The sequence below is a fragment of the Schistocerca serialis genome, chromosome 5 (assembly GCF_023864345.2).
Source record: "Schistocerca serialis cubense isolate TAMUIC-IGC-003099 chromosome 5, iqSchSeri2.2, whole genome shotgun sequence".
Taxonomy (NCBI): Eukaryota; Metazoa; Arthropoda; class Insecta; order Orthoptera; family Acrididae; genus Schistocerca; species Schistocerca serialis.
This window is the reverse complement of record NC_064642.1, coordinates 382,272,844-382,295,367: the sequence shown is the minus strand read 5'-3', so window position 1 is coordinate 382,295,367 and position 22,524 is coordinate 382,272,844. Positions and strand designations below refer to the sequence as shown.

Sequence of the window (22,524 nt, the reverse complement as noted above, 5' to 3'; positions counted from 1 at the left end):
TGAGACAGTGATGCATCTTAGAACAGTTAAAAAGAATGTTACAAATGACAAATATCCTCAATCCATTCTATTCCTACTGAATGAAGTGGGTGTTTGTACAACAGAACATTGATGCACACATTGGAGAAATTTGTGTGAAACATGTGCAGCCCCATTGTGCTGTGCATGATTATAGCCCATGTCAGCTGTGTGTCACATATAACCCAAACACTTGAATGCTCTAAAAAAAATGTTATCACTAACTGCCATGTCAGAGAGATAGGAAAAGTGCCATAGTTGTGGCCCTGTGGGTGAGGGTTACTGAACGTCCCTCCATACAGGAATGATACCCACTATGTTACATATGGTTCATTCAAAGCACCCTTTCATAACAGATGATTCAAAATTGCTTTCAAGATTTGCCTATGAATACTATTCATGTGTTTCTTTCATGCGGACTTCAGTCCTATGGTGTAGAAAGTCCTAAATGTTCAAACAGAGACTATATTGAAAAATAATGAGTACCATTTGCCATAATACATTGTATAAGTACAACTGCCTATTTCTCTTGTAGCAAGTTTTATGGTATTTTACTCTTTTAGTTTCAGTAACACTTTTTGATCAGAATGTTTTTAAAATATTTCTCACACTATTGTCTACATTATATTTACAAATTTTTGTTCAGCTGCAATAAGATTTTTTCCAGAGTGTGATGATAAGAGCTAAAGTTTAATTCTTTGCTGGGCAGACCTTAGAGGAGGCGGTATGCCCTTGCCTTCCTCCAACTTAGCTTTTGAACCCTATAGTTTAATTTGAACTCAAACCAAGATGCTACTTGGCATGTTTCACACTAACAAGTCACTGCCAAAATTGAAAGTAACAATAAGTGACTTACCTGGACTAGACGTGATTGAACCACAGATGTTTTGATTTTTTGTCTGCACTTACCCCTGAGCCAAACATTTTGTTGAAATTAAAATGTTATTGCATGTCTAAACTGATGAATTGTGTATTGATGTTAGAATTCATTGCAGGAGCAAGAGCAGACATAGAGAAGATAAACGAGATGATAAACGGAAAGAAACCAGAGAAGAGAGAGACCGTGACAGGAAAAGGAGCACATCAGATGTATTGCGAGATGTGAAGAGAATCAGAGAGAGTCATAGTTCATCCAGACGAAAATCTGCTGATAGATCTCCTCTTAGGTCATATGATGGAAGAAGATCATCAGATAGAAAAATTAGGGATGATGTTTGTAGAAGAACTGGTATTGCCAAGGAATCTTCAAGAAGAAGAAGCAGCAGAAGCCGTTCTCCAGTTCGTAAGTGACTTTATTTAATTGGTATTGTAGCATAATTTCATTACGTGTCAACTAGTAAGTGCATAAATGTGTCATTGCTGTTGATTGCTTCTTTGGTAGGCTATTAAAAATGTCAAAAATTATATCATTCTATATTACCATTCTCTATTAAGCTAAGAGCATTGTGAGCATAAGCTGTTGAACAATGGAATGCAACAGTATGTTTTAGTAACATATATTAAGAAATGTTTTGTATACACGTATGTGCAGCACTGTGTACATTGTGACGAGAGACATTTAGATCTGCATAGATTAGTAGCAAAACATTATATTTAAAATATTTTTCTTTTCTGCTGTCTTGTTCACTGCAATGTTTAATAATATTTGAATTTTTTTTAAATTTAAAACTCTTATTTTTGTTTTATGTTCATCGTTTGATATTTTTTCAGTTGCACATTTTCGTATTGTTTTAGCATTTCGCTGTGGTGAAACTTATCATAACTTTTCTTGAGAGACAAGACTAAAACTTGTTCTAATTGACATCTAGCAAGCATGTTCTCACCCAACAAAAGCTCAATAGTTTATGTGGTTCTTTCAAGCTAGATTCCCAGGAAGAAATGAAACAAAAAGAGGGTTAGTGATTGGTAAAGGAAGGGTATGTGAGTCATTTGAACAACATATTGTTTATGTGGTCTGCAGCTCGTGGTCTCGCGGTAGCGTTCTCGCTTCCCGAGCACTGGGTCCCGGGTTCTATTCCCGGCGGGGTCAGGGATTTTTCCTGCCTCGAGATGACTGGGTGTTGTTGTGTCGTCTTCATCATCATCATTCATCCCCATTATGGTCGGAGGAAGGCAATGGCAAACCACCTCCACTAGGACCTTGCCGGTGCAGGTCTCCTGCGTCGCTCCCCTACACTCCGTAAAGGGGTATGGGACTCATCATCATCATCATCATCATCATTGTTTATGTCAACAAATGAACAAATAAAACTTCCTGGCAGATTAAAACTGTGTGCCCGTCTGAGACTCGAACTTGGGACCTTTGCCTTTCGCGGGCAAGTGCTTGGTAGAGTACTTGCCCGCGAAAGGCAAAGGTCCCGAGTTTGAGTCTCGGACGGGCACACAGTTTTAATCTGCCAGGAAGTTTCATATCAGCGCACACTCCGCTGCAGAGTGAAAATCTCATTCTGGAAACATCCCCCAGGCTGTGGCTAAGCCATGTCTCCACTATATCCTTTCTTTCAGGAGTGCTAGTTCTGAAAGGTTCGCAGGAGAGCTTCTGTAAAGTTTGGAAGGTAGGAGACGAGATACTGACAGAAGTAAAGCTGTGAGCACCGGGCGTGAGTCATGCTTGGGTAGCTCAGATGGTAGAGCACTTGCCCGCGAAAGGCAAAGGTCCCGAGTTCGAGTCTCGGTCGGGCACACAGTTTTAATCTGCCAGGAAGTTTCAATCCTACAACACTTCCTTACTCTCTTGCCATTCGCTCGTAGTCACTTTTACGTAAATACAAATTCCATATTGTTCATCTTCGAATGTAGCAGCCTTTCAATGTACTACGAAAATCCGGCTGGCAAGACTGTTTGGGATGTTTTTCAATATGGCCAACTCTATGTTCTGAATTTTTTCGTACCTGTGACAAGAGATGGTTGCTAATAGGAACTTTTATCAATTGTGAACCACATGCAGTATTCTCTTCACCATAAGAATAATACGAATATAAACATTTTGCCATGTATTCTTTCGTGTTTGCTGCTATCTCATTTAAATCCTGTGTGCCTAATAAACTACGAAACTAGAGAGAGACAACAGCAAACGCGGAAGAATATACATCTCCTGCCATGTTTATATTCTTATTATTCTTACGCCGAATTATGATACAGTCAGAAATGAAGCACGACAACTGACTAGATTTTTAAATCTAAGATGACTCTAATTTCTGTGTAGAATGTAATGTACTAAAGAGGCGCCTGCAAAGATTTTCAAACGCAGAAAAATTTTCGCTAAACTCTCGTTCAGAACATGTTGTATCATACGCAGTCTATTATTTGGTTCTTGTTGGTCATTATCAAAGAAAGCAGCAGTGTAAGTAACAACAAATAGCAGTCTCTTGCCATTGTTTCGCTAATGAGATGATTCCTCTCTCTTTTTTAATTGGAAGCGGCGGAGCGCGCACAAAAGCAAGCCATGCCGCGAGCGGCGACAGGTCATAAACACTCACTATCAGAATGCGACAAACAATGCACGACATAGTACAGTAATGTATTTTCAGCTTAGAGTTACGTAAACACCTATAACAAAGAGAACGGCACTTATCAGATCAAAGAAAAATAAGCAATCAATTCAAACCAGACGAAGCACATGAAAAAGGAAGGGTACCCGTATAAATATGGACGGAGCGCCTGACGCATAGCAATGGCTACCTGGTAAAGCTTAACTGCTAAGCTTACGACTTGAACCAAACTACTGTAGCTGTATCATCATTCGTTCGACCTAAATTGTGTCTCATATTACAATGGACCAACTTTGTTTCAATTTGGAGGTGCGGCCTAAAACTTTTCGCTCCCCTTGAATTTCGAGTCTCAAATTTCAGGTGCGGCTTAGATTCGGGAAATTTTTTTTCCTTGATTTCGAGTCTCTTTTTTTTCAGGTGCGGCTAAGATTCGAGTGTGGCTTAGATTCGAGTAAATAGGATACTCCTCAATTTGCTTTCTACACTCATTTTAAATCAGTTTCTTATATTGCTTTGCTCTGATAAGTGCTGCTTTCTGTTGGATCTGTTTACTCCAATCCGAGCTTAAAAATTGCGTTGCGGTACTATGCCATTCGTTGTTGCTTCCCTGATAACATTTCCGGTGCGACCTTTCCAAACCACGGCCATTGAGCTGCCCACCCTCCACCACATGCTTGTCTCTATTAAGAAATGATTTATTCCACACTTCAGCCACAATAACTGTGGCGTGCTGCTGTGCCAGATGATAACTATGTTACAAGTATGGTCGGGAAGGTGTAGCTCCCACCTTATATGTCTGACTCAGCCTTTCGAACCCACAGTAATTGTAAGTAATTGTGTTTCTAAAACTGTAAAAATAAATATGAGTGGGTTATATTTAGGTGCTGATATGTTTAATTTCTTATTTCTGACTTACCAAAGAAATATATCGACTGCAAGGTAGTCAACTGCTGATGCGTTCACTGCAAAATCAAGAACTTGTAACTTTTGCAAGAAAGTACTCACCCTTACATAATATTACAATTGGAGAGTTGTTTGAAACCCGAAGTAGTGGCTGAGGAAATTTGCAACAGAATATCTTTGGCTTCACTCTGACAACCATGCCTCCATCCTTGCTACCCTCCCTGCTTACCTTTCCCTGTTGCTTCATAACCTGGGTTGTGAGTAACTGAATCCACTTTCCCTTCTTCCCTTTTTTCCCTCTCCCCTCCCTGACGAAGGAACAAAGTTCCGAAAGCTAGGAATGTAATCTTTCTGTTCTGTTTTGTGTATCTATCGGCTGTACTGAGCTAAGGTAAGCACTGGCCAGCCCTTCTATCTCTTTGTTAATATTTAATTCACATCTGATATTTATACATTTGTGGTTAAGGCTGAAATACTTTTTGTAAATAGCACTCTAGTTAAATAAGTACTAGAAAATTAATACAAAGTGGCAAAAACCAAACCTGGTTTCATGTTGCCATTGGTGACTGTTGCAAAACTGAGGTCGTTGTACACGCTACAAATTTAATCATGGTCACTGATAAAATGCAACAGTGAGTCGAGCAACTGTAGCATACGTGTGTGCAGCTTACAACAATTTCCGCTATCAGATCTTATGAAAGATCTATCACAAAATCCTTTGCTAAGCCGATAAAGTTATTCAGACCTTCCATCCTGTCTCTTGTGTATAAGCTCCTGACACAAACTGAGGTTAACAGACAAATCTTCAAATTTTGCAACTACAGTTGTGTTCACAAAGGAGGCCACTATTATAATATTGTGCAATATATTGTACCATGTAAGGGTAGCATTACACAATAAAGGGCAGTTCCTTCTGAGACTAAGAGAAATTCAATTCACTCCAAATGAATTAATGCAAAGAGCTGAAAAAAGTAAGTGACAAATGTTCAGGGATTGTACTAGGGGATGCATATTAAAGTACCATGCTGTGCTTATAGAAATGAAATTCCTGACTGTTGAGGAAACACCAGATACTCAGTCCGTAATAGCAGAGGAAAGTGAAGATCATGGTGTTATGACAGTAAGCAGAAATATGTATTTCACGTAACAGTAGTTTTCAGAATTGCCAAATAAGGTATGGTCAGCTCTCGTATGACCATACATGCTTTTTTTCCCCAGCAGTTGTTACACCATAGGCATAACATCACATAAGCTTACAGGCAGTAACTAGTAAAATAAATTTTTGTTTGCAGCTGTTGTTGCCATACAGAAATACATAGGTAACAACACATGCACACGACAAATTACACAGTTTGTCAGTTTAATTTGTGATTAGTAGTTGCTGTTTATGAATCTGTGTTGCAGTGAATGAGTCCCTGGGTCACTGAAATATTTACTGGAAGTTTTTATGACTTGCTTTGTCCATTCTGTATAACTTCTGCTTGTGTTTTGCAAGGAAAGGAACTGATTCGCACTATATAAGAGTTCTACATTGTTGATGGCTGATACGTTTTTTATGAAGGCACAGTTCTGTCACAACCTGTTCATAAATAATGTGCAATAATATTCTGCTGCTCTTGGCCTCACACTTTTGCATAGTATATTGACACAATATTATTGCGCCATAAATGTTGAATGTGAGAGGGCCCCTTAAGACAAGCCACATTCATATGGAATGTGGTACACATCTGGGTTTTGAAGACATAGATTATTTATAACATCACAAAAGAAACTTTTTGTCTTTGATTACGGGTGCAAACTACACCAGATGCCATGTTTGTGTAGGAGCCTACCGATCTTTCTAGTGACTAGGCCTGTGTAAGACAGGTGACTTTTGGCTTTTTCTTTATCAGTGCTAATCTATTCCTCAGAAGTTATTGATTTTAACTGCAACACCCGCTTAGTTTGACATTTTGAGTTCCCATTCATTCAGCATATTGTCCGTAGGTGTTGTATTTCTTTGACAAGGCTCACCTTATCTGACAGCATTCAAACTTAGTGGATTAGTCTTTAGCACAGATGTTGGTGGCTTGAGGTGTGGAGATAGAGACCATTGTGGATGGGATTTCTATGTACAATGTGCCCCAGTGATCCGCCCATTGTTCTCTTAACTTACCAAAGAAAGATAGCTGCCCTCTTTAAAACTCTGTCGTGAATTTTATATTAATATGGATAGAGTTTATACGTTTTAGAAACTATTTAAAAAGTTGTTGTTATCCGCCCCTCCCCAAGTGGCTACACCACAAATGTATCATCCTCATTTCAATAGAAGCAAGTTTGTTTGTATTTGGTGGCTTCTAGTGCATTTGGTTCATAATGTTTCGTGTATAGGTTTGCCATGACAGGGCAATAACAGACTGCAACACAACACACTATAGGTATGTTCATAATATTCTCCACCAAACAGGAAATGAATTAATTGAAGGACATATGGTAAGCAAAAAGTAATAGAGATAGCTGTATCACATATCGAAATATTGTGAATAAAATAGAATTGACACCCTGACTGTACACCTGAAAGAACACCATTAATCAATGATGCTCAGAAACCTGGGGGATAAAATGCAGAATGCCTTATACAGTGTTCCCAAAGGATAGACAGAATGACAGAGCTCATTAAGTGTCAATAAATATCAGGTAAAGCCCGTAATAATGAGGAAACAACCTTAGTGTCTGGTTACAAGGTTAGTGGTAAATTTCTAGAGCGAGTTGCATTATTTAACGCATTTTAGTTGGGCCACAGTAGTTGCAGCAATATCCCAAAAGCCTTAAATGTTTTTGACTTCTTTGTGTGGCTCCTACTTACAAGATAAAGGAGAAAAGCAGATTGTCTGTTTCAAAAATAGTGTCATTGATTTCAAAACTGCTGTTGGCAATTCTGTAAGCAGATTCTTAATGCACCACCAGAATTTTCATCAGTCAAACTGACCCTCATTTTGCAACAGGCTTTTTCGATGAAACCAACCATGGAAGTACACTGCAACAATGAATATGTGGGAATGGATCACACCTCCTAATGTGTTTCACAAGTCATGTAGCGCTTTGTAGAAGCACGAACATCCATCTAGCGTCTGCCCGGAGTACTAAAAGAGCAAACAACTGACTGAACCATAATATCTACAGGCACTGATCAGAGACATTATTAGATGAATAATGAATTTAGTTCATATGCTGAACAGTAACTGAACTCTCGTTGAGAAAAGTGAATATTGCTAAGGGCTCTGAAAGCACAAGTGGTAAAGAAAGATTTATGACTGGCGAGATAGTGTGTTCTATTAGGCTTAGAAATGTTGATCAAAGCAGAATGGTTTTCAGGGAGTCTTAAAGTGTGTGTATTTTTTTAAAGTATTGCTCACTAGCAAAAAAGCAGTTCACAATATTTCTCTCTGGCAAAGCGAATACAGAGCCAAATGGAGACAATAAGTGGTAGTGGCACCTACCTTAGATATCAAAGATAAAAATCTGTATGGATCCATAAAAATTAGTTTTGTGTTGGCTAGGGATTATGTTTCAGTAAAGTAATTCTACAAACTTCTGAGGAGGGTGATTCACATGAAAACCTCAAATTACTGTAATATTTTTAAATGCAACAATGACGTTGAATGCATGTATTCCACCACTTCAGAAATGCCTAGAAACTACAGTGAAGGAAATATTTTGGTCATATGTGCATAGTCAGTTGTGCGCCACTGTTTTCACTTTTTCCTCGCTTCTAAAATGCCTGCCTCCCATTGCTTCTTTGAATGCTTACACATTCAGATTTAATTTCCTGAATAATCTGAGCTGCCTTACAGGCTGTATGTTGCCGGGCATTGTTTTATTGAAGCAATACTCTGAATTCAGAAGTCTGTGTTGTTTACTTGTGATTGCAGGACGAAATTGATTTTTCAGCACGTCTGAATAAGAAGTATTGGTTACTGTCATTCTGCTATCCATTTAATGCTTCAAAATTACTGCATTTGCGTCCCAGAAGAGAATGAGCATGATGTTTCTAGCAGATGGTTGAATGCAGAATTCTTTTGGTTTCAGTAATTAGTTATGATGCCATTCCTTGCTTGACCTTTTCATTTCTGGTTGGTGATAGTGGAACCAAGCCTCATTGCCTGTAATAGTTTTTCGCAGAGATGCATCACTTTCAACGTGGAAATGACACAAAAGTTCTTCACAGGAATCAACATGATCATATTTCAGTTTGGCAGTCAACTACCGTGGCACCTATCTCGCAGATGATGTACTGAAATTCTGTACATTGTGAACAATATTTTGCACTGAACCAATACCAGTCTTCAAGCTTATGACTACTTTGTTCAGAGTTACTCATCTACTCTCATTTACAAGCTCCTCTGCTAATGCAATGGTCTCATCCGTCACTACAGAGTGAGCCTGCCCTGGTCTTGGGGTATCCTCCACAGAAGTTACACCATGCCACTAATACACTTGCTGCAATGACAAACACAAATCACCATACTGTACTGTCACTTTGTAATGAATTTTGATTGGTTTGACACCTAATTACACAAAAAACGCATCTTGACAGCAGGGCAGCCATCTTGTTGTGGAACCTGCTGTCTTCCCCTGGGTTGTAACATCCTTCTGCCACCTGTCAGTCACTTCTGATCCTCAAGGAACACAATTGCCACCTGCCAACTCATATCACACAACTTTTCAAAATTTTATGGTATTTTTTAGGTTTTCATTTGAATGATCCACGTATAATATGGAGTCTACTAAAATCATTACCTAGAAAAGCTTCAAATTTTTTTATGTTGTTTCTAAATTGAAGAAGATTTTGGTGTTTATGACTGGAGAAAAGTGAAATCACCTTGTATGTCTGAAAACCCAGTGTAGTGTGTGGATGCCGAAATGCTAGATTTCATGTACCGTGTGTCTGAAAGGAAATAAACCATATTGTCCTGTGGCATTCTATACACCTTGGTGAGTATGCAAAAGAAACTATGCATTGCAGATTTATTAGGTAAAATAGATTTCTATGGGTTTTCAAGGATTACTAAAGAACATTAATGCTGTCACTACTTGAGATCCATTAAATGTTAAGATATCATGATACACATTTTCCTTATAGTTTCCCAAGAACATAAAGCTGTATGGAGAATTTCTCTTGTTTTGTTGTTGTGCCTGCCAATTATTATGAAAATAGATCTTCCATGTTACTGTACTAAAATGTCAAATAAATTTTATGCTTGCAGATCATGGTTCATCACGTTCATATAGCAGAACTCGAGAAGCGAACAGTCACCGCTCACTGGACAGAGATCGTGAACGTGATCGAGAAAGAGAACGTGAGAGGGAACGGGACCGAGAACGTGAGCGGGAAAGGGAACGTGAACGTGAAAGAGAGCGAGAAAGGGAACGTGATAGGGAACGTGAAAGGGAACGTGAGCGAGAAAGACTTAGACTTGAACGTGATAGAGAACGTGAGCGTCATCGTGATCATGACAGAGATCACGATCGTGACCACAGTCGACGACATGGCCGTTCCAGGAGTAGGGATCGACATCATTCATCCAGAGGTCACTCCAGTAGGTAAGTGATATATGTTATGTTGGAAAAAGGAGAGATGTGTTGTGAACTTTGAGTTAAGTAATTCGTAGGCTGCTGTGAAAAATTCAGTAGTATTTGTGTCATTGTGTTTTAATAAGTAATACTAGATCTCAGTATGAAACCAGTCTGTATTCCAGAAGTTATTCAAGTTCTGTGAAACCACAATGACAAGTAAATATCTGATAGTTGTTTCTAAATAAGTGGCGCCATGATTGGCTTGTCTTCTGTATATTGCTGTATGTCAGTCTCGGTGAAGATATATATCGCAAAACTTATTACACAAAATCATACATATACTAATCTCTCTGAATTTCCAATGATATATGTTTCATATTGTAGAGGCCAGCTCAAGACATCAACCCATTAACTGTGTGAAATATTTGAGGCCTCTTCATGATGTGGCAGCTTCAGTCTCCCACAAATTTAGCCTGTTGATTCCAGGCACTCTTTGGGTTGCTCTGAAATTTGACTTCAGCTACTGCTTAATGTTGCACCCGGCATATCTTTGACAGCTGTGTGCAAACTGGTTTATGCAGAGGTATATCAGGCTGTTCATAGCATACCTGGCAATGCTAGTTCTGAGATAGCTGCAGTAGATCATGCTTGCATAGCTTAGAGATTAGTGAACTGAAATTTAAAGTCAAAAAATAGATTCAGCTTTCTGTCTCACATTCTTGATACATCACATAAGAATTAAGACAGTATATTTCACTATTATTGAAAACTGACTACCAGGTGAAGTATAAAAACAAGGTTGGAAATTTTCTTTGTTATATGCCCAGATATACCTTTTGTGAGAAAAAATGTTACACATAAGTTCCATATTTTCAAATGTATAAATAGGAGTGGGCTGGACCTTGCTTAACAGAAATGTTCAGAAGTAGATGATGGTATTTGATTGTTTGAGGCAAAAATCACTTCTGTGGACAACATCAAAGGTGTGTTTGGTTGGGAAAGAGATGGGTGACTTAAATTGAATCCGTCATTTTCAGACTTTGACAATTATTGCAGAAGCAGACATATGAATACTATGTGAAGTGTTACTACTAAAAGGAAATAAGCAATTCTTGCTTTCTCTATGACTGTTGCATTATATACCACACAGTGAACAACATGAAAGAAGAGAATGCTCATTATGAGTGAAAAAATGCAAGAGCAAACAGTAAAAGATTGGGAACTTGACATTTCTTGGTGGGAGGGAGCCTTCTTTGAGAGGACAAGTATATGACGAAACTGTTTGAAGATGAGGAGTATAATTGCACCTTCCAATTGCACTCTGTGTAACAGAAATTAATGAAGCAGTACATTGTGATGAGAACAGCAATTGTCACTTCCGAGAAGTTACTGGCTACTCTTAAGATCCCATGTTACTTGTGAATTAAAGTCTTCCAAAAAACTATACTTTTGATACTTGGGTACTTCAACATTCTCACTTCAAGTTCCACTTCTCTTCAGGGTCTCAGTGACATGTCTTTCTCTGCAGTAGTGTGACTGTTGACTATGCCATGTATTCTTCTAATGAGCAGTACGTTTTGTTTGATGGTATATCATATTTGTTCATGTAGTGATTACTTCTACTGCCGATGTCTAAAAGACAGGCCTTCAGTTCACAGAGTCAATTACTCTTGTGTTCATTGCACTAAGTTGTCATATTCTACCTTCTGTCTTGTGGAAACCACTTTATATGCTGTGAAGTGCACAGGTGCAGACTTACCGCTTGAAAGCAAGTGCCAGTGTATGCTTCGGCTTCTATCGGCACCATTTGTGTAACCTCATATGTGCATTCACACACATATAGACTTGTGTTTTGTTCTGTACAACATGCAACAGCAAGATGGGGGCAGCAAGTTTACTGTGCACTAAAAGAAACATGTAAAATTCAGGAGGGAATAATGGCAGTGATTTGCAAAGTATTATGGTTACCATGTAGTAGAGATGTTGAGGTGCATACAGGCACAACAAAAAAACTGCTAAACAACAAAGCTTTCGGCCAAAAGACATTCTTCTAAAGTAGATAACACACATACGACCACGACCACAGTCTCCAGCTGCCGGGGCTGGTCTGTGAGCAACTGCGTGTGGTTAGAGAAGCAGTCTAGGTGGTGGGGTAACGAGAAGGCTATGGGCGGGGAGGGGTATCAGGGTAGAGGTGTGATACAGTATAAAGTGCTGCTTGTGGGAGTATACAGAGAAGTGTTGGGGACAGGGTAAGGCAGCAAGGCAAGGTAGGGGAGTGGGGAGGAAGAGGAGAGAACTAAAAGGACTTTGCTTGAGTGGGAGAATAGAAGGTGGTGTGGTGTTGGGAGTGGGTGTGGGGTAGGGTATAAATGTGTGAAGGACAGTGACTAATGAAGGTTGAGGCCAGTGGGGGGGAGGGGGGGGGTTGGGAAATTAGGATCTATTGCAGTGAGAGTCCCACCTGCGCAGTTCAGAAAAGCTAGTGTCGTAGGAAGGATTCAGATGATGCATGCAACTAGGTTGTCCAGCTGTGTCTACACCATAATTTGTTGGTGGACATTCATGCAGACAGCTTCTTGGATATCACGCCAACACAGCACAATATTTACCACTTATCTTGTAAATCACATGACTGCATCCACAGCTACCCCTGCCATTGATTGGATAATTGATGCTCGTGACTGGACTAGAGTAGGTGGTGGCAGGAGATTGTATGGGGCATCTAGGTGTGTTACTGGGATGTAATCCATGAGGCAAGGGCTTGAGAGCAAGGATGGAGTAGGGATGGTCGAGGATATTGTGTAGGTTTGATGGTGGCATAATACAGGAATGGAAATGATGGCTGGTAGGATATTCCTCATGTCAGACGATAGGTAGTTAAAACCATGTTGGACAATGTGATTCAGTTTCTCCAGTCCTGGGTGTACCAACTCACAGAGAAGTGTTCCTTTTTGGCTGGACGGTGGAGCTGGTGGGTGATTTGAGAGATAAGGTGTGTGAAATCTTTTCTGTACAGGGTTGGAAGGGTAATTTTGGCCTGTGAAGGCCTCGGTGGGATCCTGGACGTATTTGTAGAGGGACTGCTTGTCACTGCAGGTGCGACAGCTATGGGTGACAAGGCTGTAAAGAAAGGACTTTTTGGTAGGGAACGGGTGGCAGCTGTTGGAAGTGGAAGTATTGCTGGTGGTTGGTAGGTCTGAGACGGTTAGAGGTCCTAAACTAGAGCAGCATGCACAATCCAACCTCAAAAAACTGTCCAACCTGTTCAATTCCTACTCCCGCCTTGGACTACCACTATCCACCACCTCTACAACAATCTCCAAACATCCCCAACCCCTCCCCATAGCTGTCTAAACCTGACTCGCAGACTGCTAAATTTACCCCACCCTCATAAAGTCACTCCCACCACCATACAGAATTCAGAACCTAAACAGACATGAAATATAGTCAGTTCTTTCCAAAGTCCTTACCTATTTCCCCATTTCCAAATTCAATCGTACTGGACTTGTTAAATAACTTCTTTCCTTCTCCAGGTCCCTACAGTGGAAACACTTGATCGCCACGAGCCCAACCAACCAGACTCAACCCAAAGCCAAGATTGAACCAAAGCTGACTCGGTTCACTCCTCCATCCAACTGTGATCCACCCTAGCTACCCCCAAATCACCCCCTGTTAACATTCCAGAATTTCCTAAACTCAAACCTTGCGTCACCATCATTCCCCAAATCCATCAACATGCAAGCTAACTTTACATCCACAGAAAGAACTACAATCCACCACCTGAAAACTGATCCTGATCTTCTGAGCTTACCTGCTGACAAAGTCTATACCTCAGTGTTTTCGAACTGGAGGGATTACTTGGCAGAAGGACTTCACCAGCTGTCTTATTTGCCCATCTACAAACCCTACCACAATGACCGCTTCCCAGACATCGAGAAAGATCTCCAGTCTCGCCTCAAATCCTTATCCCCTTCCCAGAACTTCTTCCCTGAGACTCTCTCTCTCCCATCTCCCACCTCCCACCCCCACTCCTTGCACCCCTACCTTCTACATGCTTCCTAAAGCCGTAAACTCAACTACCCATGACATCACATTGTGGCCAGTTACTGTGCCCCCACGGAGACAAATCTCTGCTCTCATAGACCAACACCTTGAGCCTGTTACCTGCATCCTACTCTTGTATATAAAAGACCAACCATTTCCTCCACTGATTCCCAACAGTTCTTCTTACTTTACCACACAGAGCTCTGCTCGTCCCTAGTGATGCCATCTTCCTTTCACTAACATCCCTAATGCCCATGGCCTTGCTGCTTTTGAACACTATCTTTCTCGGTGCCCAATGAATTCCAAACCTACAACATCCTACCAGTTCCTTAATTTTTAATAGAGAGAGTGCCACTTTTTGAGTTCGGAGGACTTGCTAGTCAAGGATAATATTAAACAGATTAACAATGATTTTTGAAACTGGCATCTCTGTAAGCTTACTTCAAATGTTCAGAAGTTTTGCCCCAGATGCAAACAAGATTTAACAGTGCATAAGTGCTTCTATAAATCAGTCAGTGTATAAACTGCCACCACTTTTCACACAAATAATGACTTGGAAACTCAATAACTTATTGTGAATATTCATGAGGTTGTGACTGAAACAGTACTGCTAACACAAGGACAGTGCACTGTTGTTGTTGTAGTACTAAAAAGTCTACTTTTTTAATAGACCTCTTATCATTAGGTTTATGTTTGTTATGTTTCTTTTTAGGATGTTTTTACTCATCGACTGTAATACTCCTTTGTAGGCTCTTGCCATGCCACTCAATGAAGATTACAATTTTTAATTTGGGGGGGGGGGGGGGGCATGCAACCAGAGGTGGAATCTGAATATTCAAATTTTTCTAGAGCTGAAATCAAATTATAAGATGTGCTTAATTGTTTTACTTGCAACAGTGTGAATATTCTCATGCTGTCATTGTGAGGTGTATTTGCAGTTTGATATTCTTACTGTTTGTGTTGCTATTTTTTTTTTTATATAGATATTCAACGGTGTTTGCATTGAAATTGACTACATTATTGGATGTGGTTGTGGTGCAATTTGGAAAACTCACAGTAGAGGTGCTGTTTAGAAATCAATAGCCTGCCCTTTGACTTGTTGCAAACATTGTAAAACACTTAGTAAAACTTGTTTCTTATTTGATAACGTTGCTTCTTGTGTCAGATATTCCATGCTATCAGTGTCAAGTTTTGCTGAACGGTACAAAAAAAAGTAGTTTTCGGAAGTTGTGTGACAAATTAGTTGGAGAGCACTAATGTTAGTCAGACTGTAGCGTTATACATATATTTTTTTCACTTACAAAGTCCTTCCTCACTTCCTTTACTTGCATATGTATATAACAAACAAGTAACACTTCAGAAAAATCACACTTTTCAGTAATAAATAGCAACACTGTGATTTCTGTTTTTAAACCAAACTTAATTATCTTCAGTGATGTGCAAACTAAAGATTTTTTAATAGCAGGGAAGATGATAGAATGGGTAAAAATTTCCAATGGCACATTTTATAAACAGATGTGCTTCCGTAAATATTCTGTTTTAGCAATAAATTTAAACTATTGATACTTTTGTTTTTGTTGCTGCAAACCTGAAATGAATTTTTAAATTTTTCTCTGGTGTTAGGTCCCGTCATGGTAAAGGGAGAGGAGAAAGAAATGATAAGTACAAAGACAGTCTGTCGGAAGGCTTGAAAGCTGAAAAATCTTCATCTGAAGAAGAGTGGTAAGTGCAAACTCTTGTAATTATGTCTTTTTAATGGCTCAGTTGGATAACATTTGAGGTTTTCACATGTAGTTTATTTTCCCCTTAGTTGTTATTAACTTATAGAACAATTCATTGTATCATGTTAAAATGTAGATACTAACAACATATTAAAATACTTACTTTTCTGTTTTGGGTGAGATATGTAATTGAAAGAGGGACATTTGTTTACAGATGTGGCATGATTGTATCTTTAGATGGTAATTGGTTGATTACTGTGATTTATGCCATGTGTCATATGTGGACGATCTACTTTCAGTTGTTATTTCTCAGTACGATGATGAAGTCTAATGGAAGCTGTATTATTGATGCACATATGAGAGAGTCAAATGAAAACCCTAAAAGTTTAATTAAAAATTAACTTTTTGTGCCATTTTCTGTAAGTTGGCAGTACTGTTACCAGCGATGTATGGAATGCTCTACTGGTGTTGCATATTACTGATATGTGAAACTTTGCCACAATACCAGTTTAAAATGGCTGCCCCACTTGCGACATGCACAAGGGAAGAACAGTGTTCTGACACATGTTTCCAGAGCAGTGAAGGTAGACCCAATGGTGAATGAAGGAAGATCCATGGTGGTGGTGCACATCTATTCCTGCAGCAAGTGTATGAGTGGAGTAGGAATTTCGGAAATGTTGTGTCTTCTGTGACAGACACTTCAGTGCCCAGGTTAGGTGCACCGCATTGTGACTCCAGCGTCTATGCAGCAGTTGAAACCATAGTGGTGGGAAATCACTGTGTGATGGTGGTTGAAATTCCTGCAAATATGAACATTAGTTATGGCTCAGCACATGACATCATGAAGTTCTTAAGTTTCACAAAGTGCCTGCAAGATAGTTTCCACTGCAGATCACCTCAGAACTGAAAGAATGGCACTTTTACACCTGTGAAGAACTTTTGTGGTGCTTTGAAGCAGAAGGTGATGACTTCACCGTGAGAACCATTACAGGAGACGAAACCAAGGTACACTATCATCAACCTGAAACAAATAGAGCAGCAAGGAATGCTGCCATTCCTCATCACCACTATCCAAGATGTTCCATGCTCCGTATGCAGCCATCTGCAGGAAAAGAGTTTTGCTGACTCTCTTTTTTGGGTGAATGAGATTCCCATCCACCCCTCCTTCCCCAAACATCACAGTGCTAAGCCTCACACTGCCTGTACAACACTTGCAACCATCGATGACCTGCATTTTGATACTCTTACATCCACTGTACCCACCAGATCTCCCTCGCACGTTTTGACCACTCGGAGGCAAAGGGAGGAAAGAAATTTCATTCCAATGTAGAGTTGCGGCAGGAGTTGCACAAGTGGCTGCTTTTTTATATGTCCAGAGGCATGAGTGTACAAAAAAAATTTAAGAAAAGTTTAAGGTTTTAATTTGACTCCTCTCATACAAGGTGCATCAGAAAAGTCCTGTGAATGTTGTCTGGTCTCAGAAAATAAAGGGAACAAGAATTACAAACAAAATACTTTTACCGTTAGCTGCAACACATTTCTGACGTCTGTTGTCAAGCCAAAAGATTCCACAAGAAACGTTATACCATGTGACTTACTGGCTTCAGGCTCGCTCCTTCATTGGTCCTAGGATTTATATTCCCCTATCAATTCTCACTTCTTTCATCTGTGGCAGTGGTTTGTGTATGTGAAAAATTGTTGCAGTATTGGGGAATTGTCTTCCTCTGTAGATATTTTGTAAACAATTTTGCAATTTTTATTGCATTGCATTGTTTCCCAGTTTAAACACTTCCATAGGAACACTGTCATCAGAGTCCAGCTCTTTCTTCGGCCCTCAAATGTTCCAATACATTTCAGCTAGGATTTGTTCCGGAACATCATCTCTTGAACTATAATTTTTTTTAAAAAGTCATGAGAGCTTGTACAGTCTTCTCTACCAACATAAACTTTTGTTTTTCGTCATACATACAGTGTTTCCAGGAGGTATACACACACGACTCTACCGACAGCAAAATGTGTCAAAGGCTGTGGGACGAAGACTGCAATACCTTGTAACAACAAACTGCTTTCTATGAACATGACGTCACAACTGTTTACATTTATGACAGGTCGTGGGAAAATATTGCAATTTGTGGTTTGAGAAGCGTTACTTTTATGCTAGATGTATTTTGTTATGTTTGAGAATGTGTGGTAAATTTCTTAAATCATGAAGTGTTTTGACTCTCATACAAACTTAACACTTTGAGGACAGCCATGTAGAAGAATTTTGGGCCCAGAAGACCAGACATTTATGCCATAATTTAAAACTTTACTGGCACATTTGTGTTTGATGTATCTTAAATGGCAACATATGCTAAAAAATACCAATAATATGTGTGACTGCTAAGCTTCTCTCGTAGCTATACTGTATGTATATTAATTTAGACCATTAACTTTTGCTATTTGTGTGTTCGCACTACTTTACAATCATGTCAGTATTGGCTGACTACATCATGCTCTGAATATCTATTGTCATTGGCTGGCGAGATCACGTGATGTGAGCTGTGATTGACTGACAAAAGCACATCACAATCACAGTTTCAGTGCTTTGGAAGCTGCCAAGCTTTATTTGGTGGAATTCGTTTTTATACTTATGTATGAGATCTGTTCAAAAAATTCTGGAACCTTGTCCACAAATTTTTTCTAGGCTTACCTTTTACGTATTATGCATGGTCTATCTTTTGAAATGCTCTCTTCCACAATTGACACACCACTTCTGGAAGCAGTCTTGGTTCTCCCCTTGCTGGGATGCGTGAAGTTCCATCAGAAAATTGTCTTTTTATCTTGTCTATCTATCATTGCAAATCTTCGCCCTTTCAATGGGATTCTCAACTTTGGAAATTAAAAAAAGTTGCATGGAGAGTACAGAGGATGTAGACCCATGTCCCATCACCAGTTGTGATTCTCTTAAGGAATATCTCATTCTCATTTGCATGATCCAAAAGCACTTTACAGATTGCAGGGCAAAGGTCTTTTTGGTTTTGACTCGTGAGCCATGGGACGAATTTGGTGGAAACACGATGTATTCCAAGATGTGGTGTGAAGATTTCATGAAATGATTCAACTGATATATTACACTCTTCTGCAATCTCTCGAACAGTTAGTGTTTCATAAGCACACACAATTTCATTGATGTTCCTGACATGTGCATTGTCGGTAGACATCGAAGGGCGTCCTGAATGTGAGGGTCCTTATTAACTTACCTCTGGCCATTTTTAAACTGTGTGAACCATTTGGAACATTTGAGTACTGCTTAAGCAGTCATGACCATGGCTTTTCTGCATGATTTGGTGTGTCTCTGTGAAGTTTTTCTCGAGTTTCATGCAAAATTTAATGCAGATGCATTGCTCCTCTAACTCTGCCATCTCGAAATTTGCAGATTTTGTCAAACAATGTTCTGCTGAATACAGTACTGAACAGTAACTAACAGACATACAACAATGTAACTTCTGGCAGTTACATATTAAACACAAGCGTGTGCAGGGATGCCAGCCGCATTTCCCTCCAACACACCATTCGTGCAAAATTATGAATGTTCTGGATTTTTTTTCAAACAGACCTCATAATATAAAAATATGCAATGTACATGTTACCACACATCAAAGCTCTTTCAAAAACGAGTTTTTTGCTGGGTTTTGTTTCCTAAGATGCCAGGAAGTTCTATGCCAGTGTGTAAAATAATTTACCAATCAGTGGATTGTTAAGGTTTACAGCTTTGAGGAAAAGTATATTGTCACTTAACCTTTTTTTGGGGGGGGGGGGGGCATACTTTCATCTGCAGTATAGTGTGTTATCAGTGAGGAAAAGGTGTATTTTTAACTGGGAAATCTTATGACATGTTTCAACTGTGAAAGCTCTCCATCGTGTCCTGTTCTGAGCATCTTTCTTCATCTGTTTGTATATTTTTCCTCTTCTGTTGTCACCTATCATTCCAGTTCTCTTCCTGCCTCTTCTTCTCATTCCTTCCACTTTTCCTTCTATAATTCTTTGTTGTAGACAATTCCTATATAGTATCTGTCCCAGCCAACATTTTTTTCCTTTCCTGATTCCTTTCAGAATCCTTTTTTTTTCTGATAATTTTCTTCAATACTACTTCATTCTCGAGTCCGCCAGTCCACTCCTTAAGCATTCTTCTCCATAGGTACATTTCAGAGCTTTCTAAATATCTTTATTTTCTCTTTTTATCTGTACCTGATTCACTGCTGTATAACACTATACTCCAGGCATAACATTCGGGAAATCTTTTCCTTGGCTCCACTGGAATTCTTGTAGATGTTAATAACTACTTCACCTTTTCAAATTTTCTCTTTCCAATAGACGTCCTCTTCCTTATTTATTCTTTATGGTTTCTATGTCATTAAACTTCTCAGATACAGAAATGATTTTACATGTTCTATCTTATTGACCATCTAGATATATGTTAACTAGAGCTTCCTTCCTTACTCTTATCACCTTTGACTGTTCTATATTTATGTTCATTTCTTACTCCTTGCCCCTGCTTCAGCATCTTTTGTAGCTCATTTTCTGATTCAGCCACCACTACTTTATAATCTACTGATTTCTTAGTCCTTATCCTTTATCCCCCAATTAAAATGCCTCTTGCATCATCTATGTCCTTACCTATCAGTTCTTCCCCATTTATGTTGAATAGCTCTGGTGACAGTGAGCACACTCTTTCCAAAGCTCATCTCCTCCACCTCCTCATCTCCTTCACAGTCACTTTTTGTCTTCTGTCTGTCCAGTCTATACTCACATCTCGTAAAATTATCAGCAGTGTACTCTTAATTGACTCGCAACTTCTAAAATACCAAGACAGCTATTTAGCTGACTGTGTCTTCCTAATAGTGTAATGTCATTCGCTAGTAACCTAAATGTCCTGGGTCCCAGATTTGAACCAGCCACTGCTTAAATTTTGATTAAAAGTCAACAGCAATGGCTGCCAAAGACTCCTGGTATAAGGAGTCACCTACATTCTGTCTACAGTCATATCGAGAGCAGAGGAGTGAAGTGTTTCAGGGCATCCTTCGATTGGGAAACTGTTCCTAAAGGGCAGGAAAATCAGCAGTGATCAAGCACATGAGGATGCAGAAGATAATGGAAACCACTGCATTAAAGACACAATGTGTTGCTACAGGTCATGTGGCCTAAAATCAGAAATGTGTCAGAATGATTTTTCTATTGAGAAAAGATTTGGTATTAATCCAGTACTCTGATCTCCGGGAGGATACTGCCAAGGGGGAGATAACGACGAGAAAAAGATTGAATAACTAGGGACAAAAGAAAATCATTTTATTTTATGGGACATTCAATGTTATTCTTTCCACATTCGGCGTTATTCTTTGCCAGATTTGGTGTTATATTTTGCAAATTAGTTGACACTTTTGTTATTATTTATTTGTCAAATTTGGTGTCCTTTTTTTCCGCATATGGTATCATTTTCTGTCTCAGTCAGTCTCATCTTTGCCAAAAACAGTGTAAGTTTTTGCCAAATTCAATGATTTTTTTTGCCAAAGGTGGTGGTGTTTTGCAAATATTTGGTGTTATTTTCTGCTTTATTTAGCAGTTTCTTGCCAAATTTAGTGTCTTTTTTGCCAAATTAAGTTCGTGTTTACCAAGTTTAGTGGGTTTGTGGCCAAATTTTGCATTTTTCATCAAATTTAATTATTTTGTCAAATCTAGTGATTTTTTTGTCACATAGTTTTATTTTTTGTTAAATTTGATTTTTTTGCCAAATTCTGTGTGTTTTTAATAATTTCAGTGGTGTTTTCCTCATTGCATCAAAGTTTGTGATGCAGGAATGAGCTGTCAGTTTAAGGTTATACCTGAACCGCAGCCTGAGGAGATTAGAATCCAAAATACAATTCTGACATTCAGTGACTGTCAATTGTAATAGTAAATGCTGTCTTTAGATTTATAACATTTTTATGCAGCAAATTCCACAATATCTCATAAAAAATTGGTTATTTCACTAAAAACTGCAATATTTGTCACGCTATCATTTCCATGAAATTTTCCTGTCCATACGAATAATTCATGAAAGGCTAACAATATTTCAAGTCGGAGTATGAAATTTTAGGCATGGGATAGGGAAAATAGAAAATATGAAAAGGGAAATACAAAGGCTCAGGCTAGATATCGTGGTTGAAATGAAGTGGAAAGAAGATTGGGACTTCTGGTCAGATACATATAGGGTATTGTCAACAGTTACAGAAAATGGTATAATGGTAGTAGGATTCGTTATGAATAGGAAGGTAAGTCTGATAATTACTGTGAACAGTTCAGTGCTAGGGTTATTCTTATCAGAATCAACAGCAAACCAATAGTTTGGTTGTACATGCTGACATCACAAAATCAAGATGAAGAGTTAGAGGAAGTACTGAAGACACCGAACAGATATTCAGTACGTAAATGGAGAAGATAATCTAACAATCATGAGGGAAGGAATACAAGAAAGGGTTACAGGAGAATATTTGCTTGGTGGTAGAAATGAGAGAAGAAAAAGACTAATATGGTCCTGCAATACATTTCAGCCAGTAATACATTTTCCATAAATCACAAGAGGAGGTGGTACACTTGCAGAATACCTGGTGATATGGGAAGTTTGCAGCTGGATTACATCATCATCAGACTGAGATTCTGAAATCGGATGAGGATTTTAATTCGTACTTAGGTATTGAAATAGACTTCTGCCCCAATGATAAAGAGTAGCCTGAAATTTTAGGAGATGAGTTCAGAAGAATCAATTTACA

At 39.0% G+C, this 22,524-nt stretch overlaps 1 protein-coding gene across 1 annotated transcript in view; it reads left to right on the top strand.

Annotated features, from left to right (window-relative positions):
• Window positions 1-22,524, top strand: part of LOC126482400 (serine/threonine-protein kinase PRP4 homolog) — a 148,489-nt gene that overhangs the window by 51,151 nt on the left and 74,814 nt on the right. The window contains exons 5-7 of the mRNA XM_050106516.1: window positions 1,014-1,300; window positions 9,659-9,995; window positions 15,639-15,737. Of these exons, the coding sequence (XP_049962473.1) occupies window positions 1,014-1,300; window positions 9,659-9,995; window positions 15,639-15,737 (723 nt within the window). The remainder of the gene's footprint in view (window positions 1-1,013; window positions 1,301-9,658; window positions 9,996-15,638; window positions 15,738-22,524) is intronic.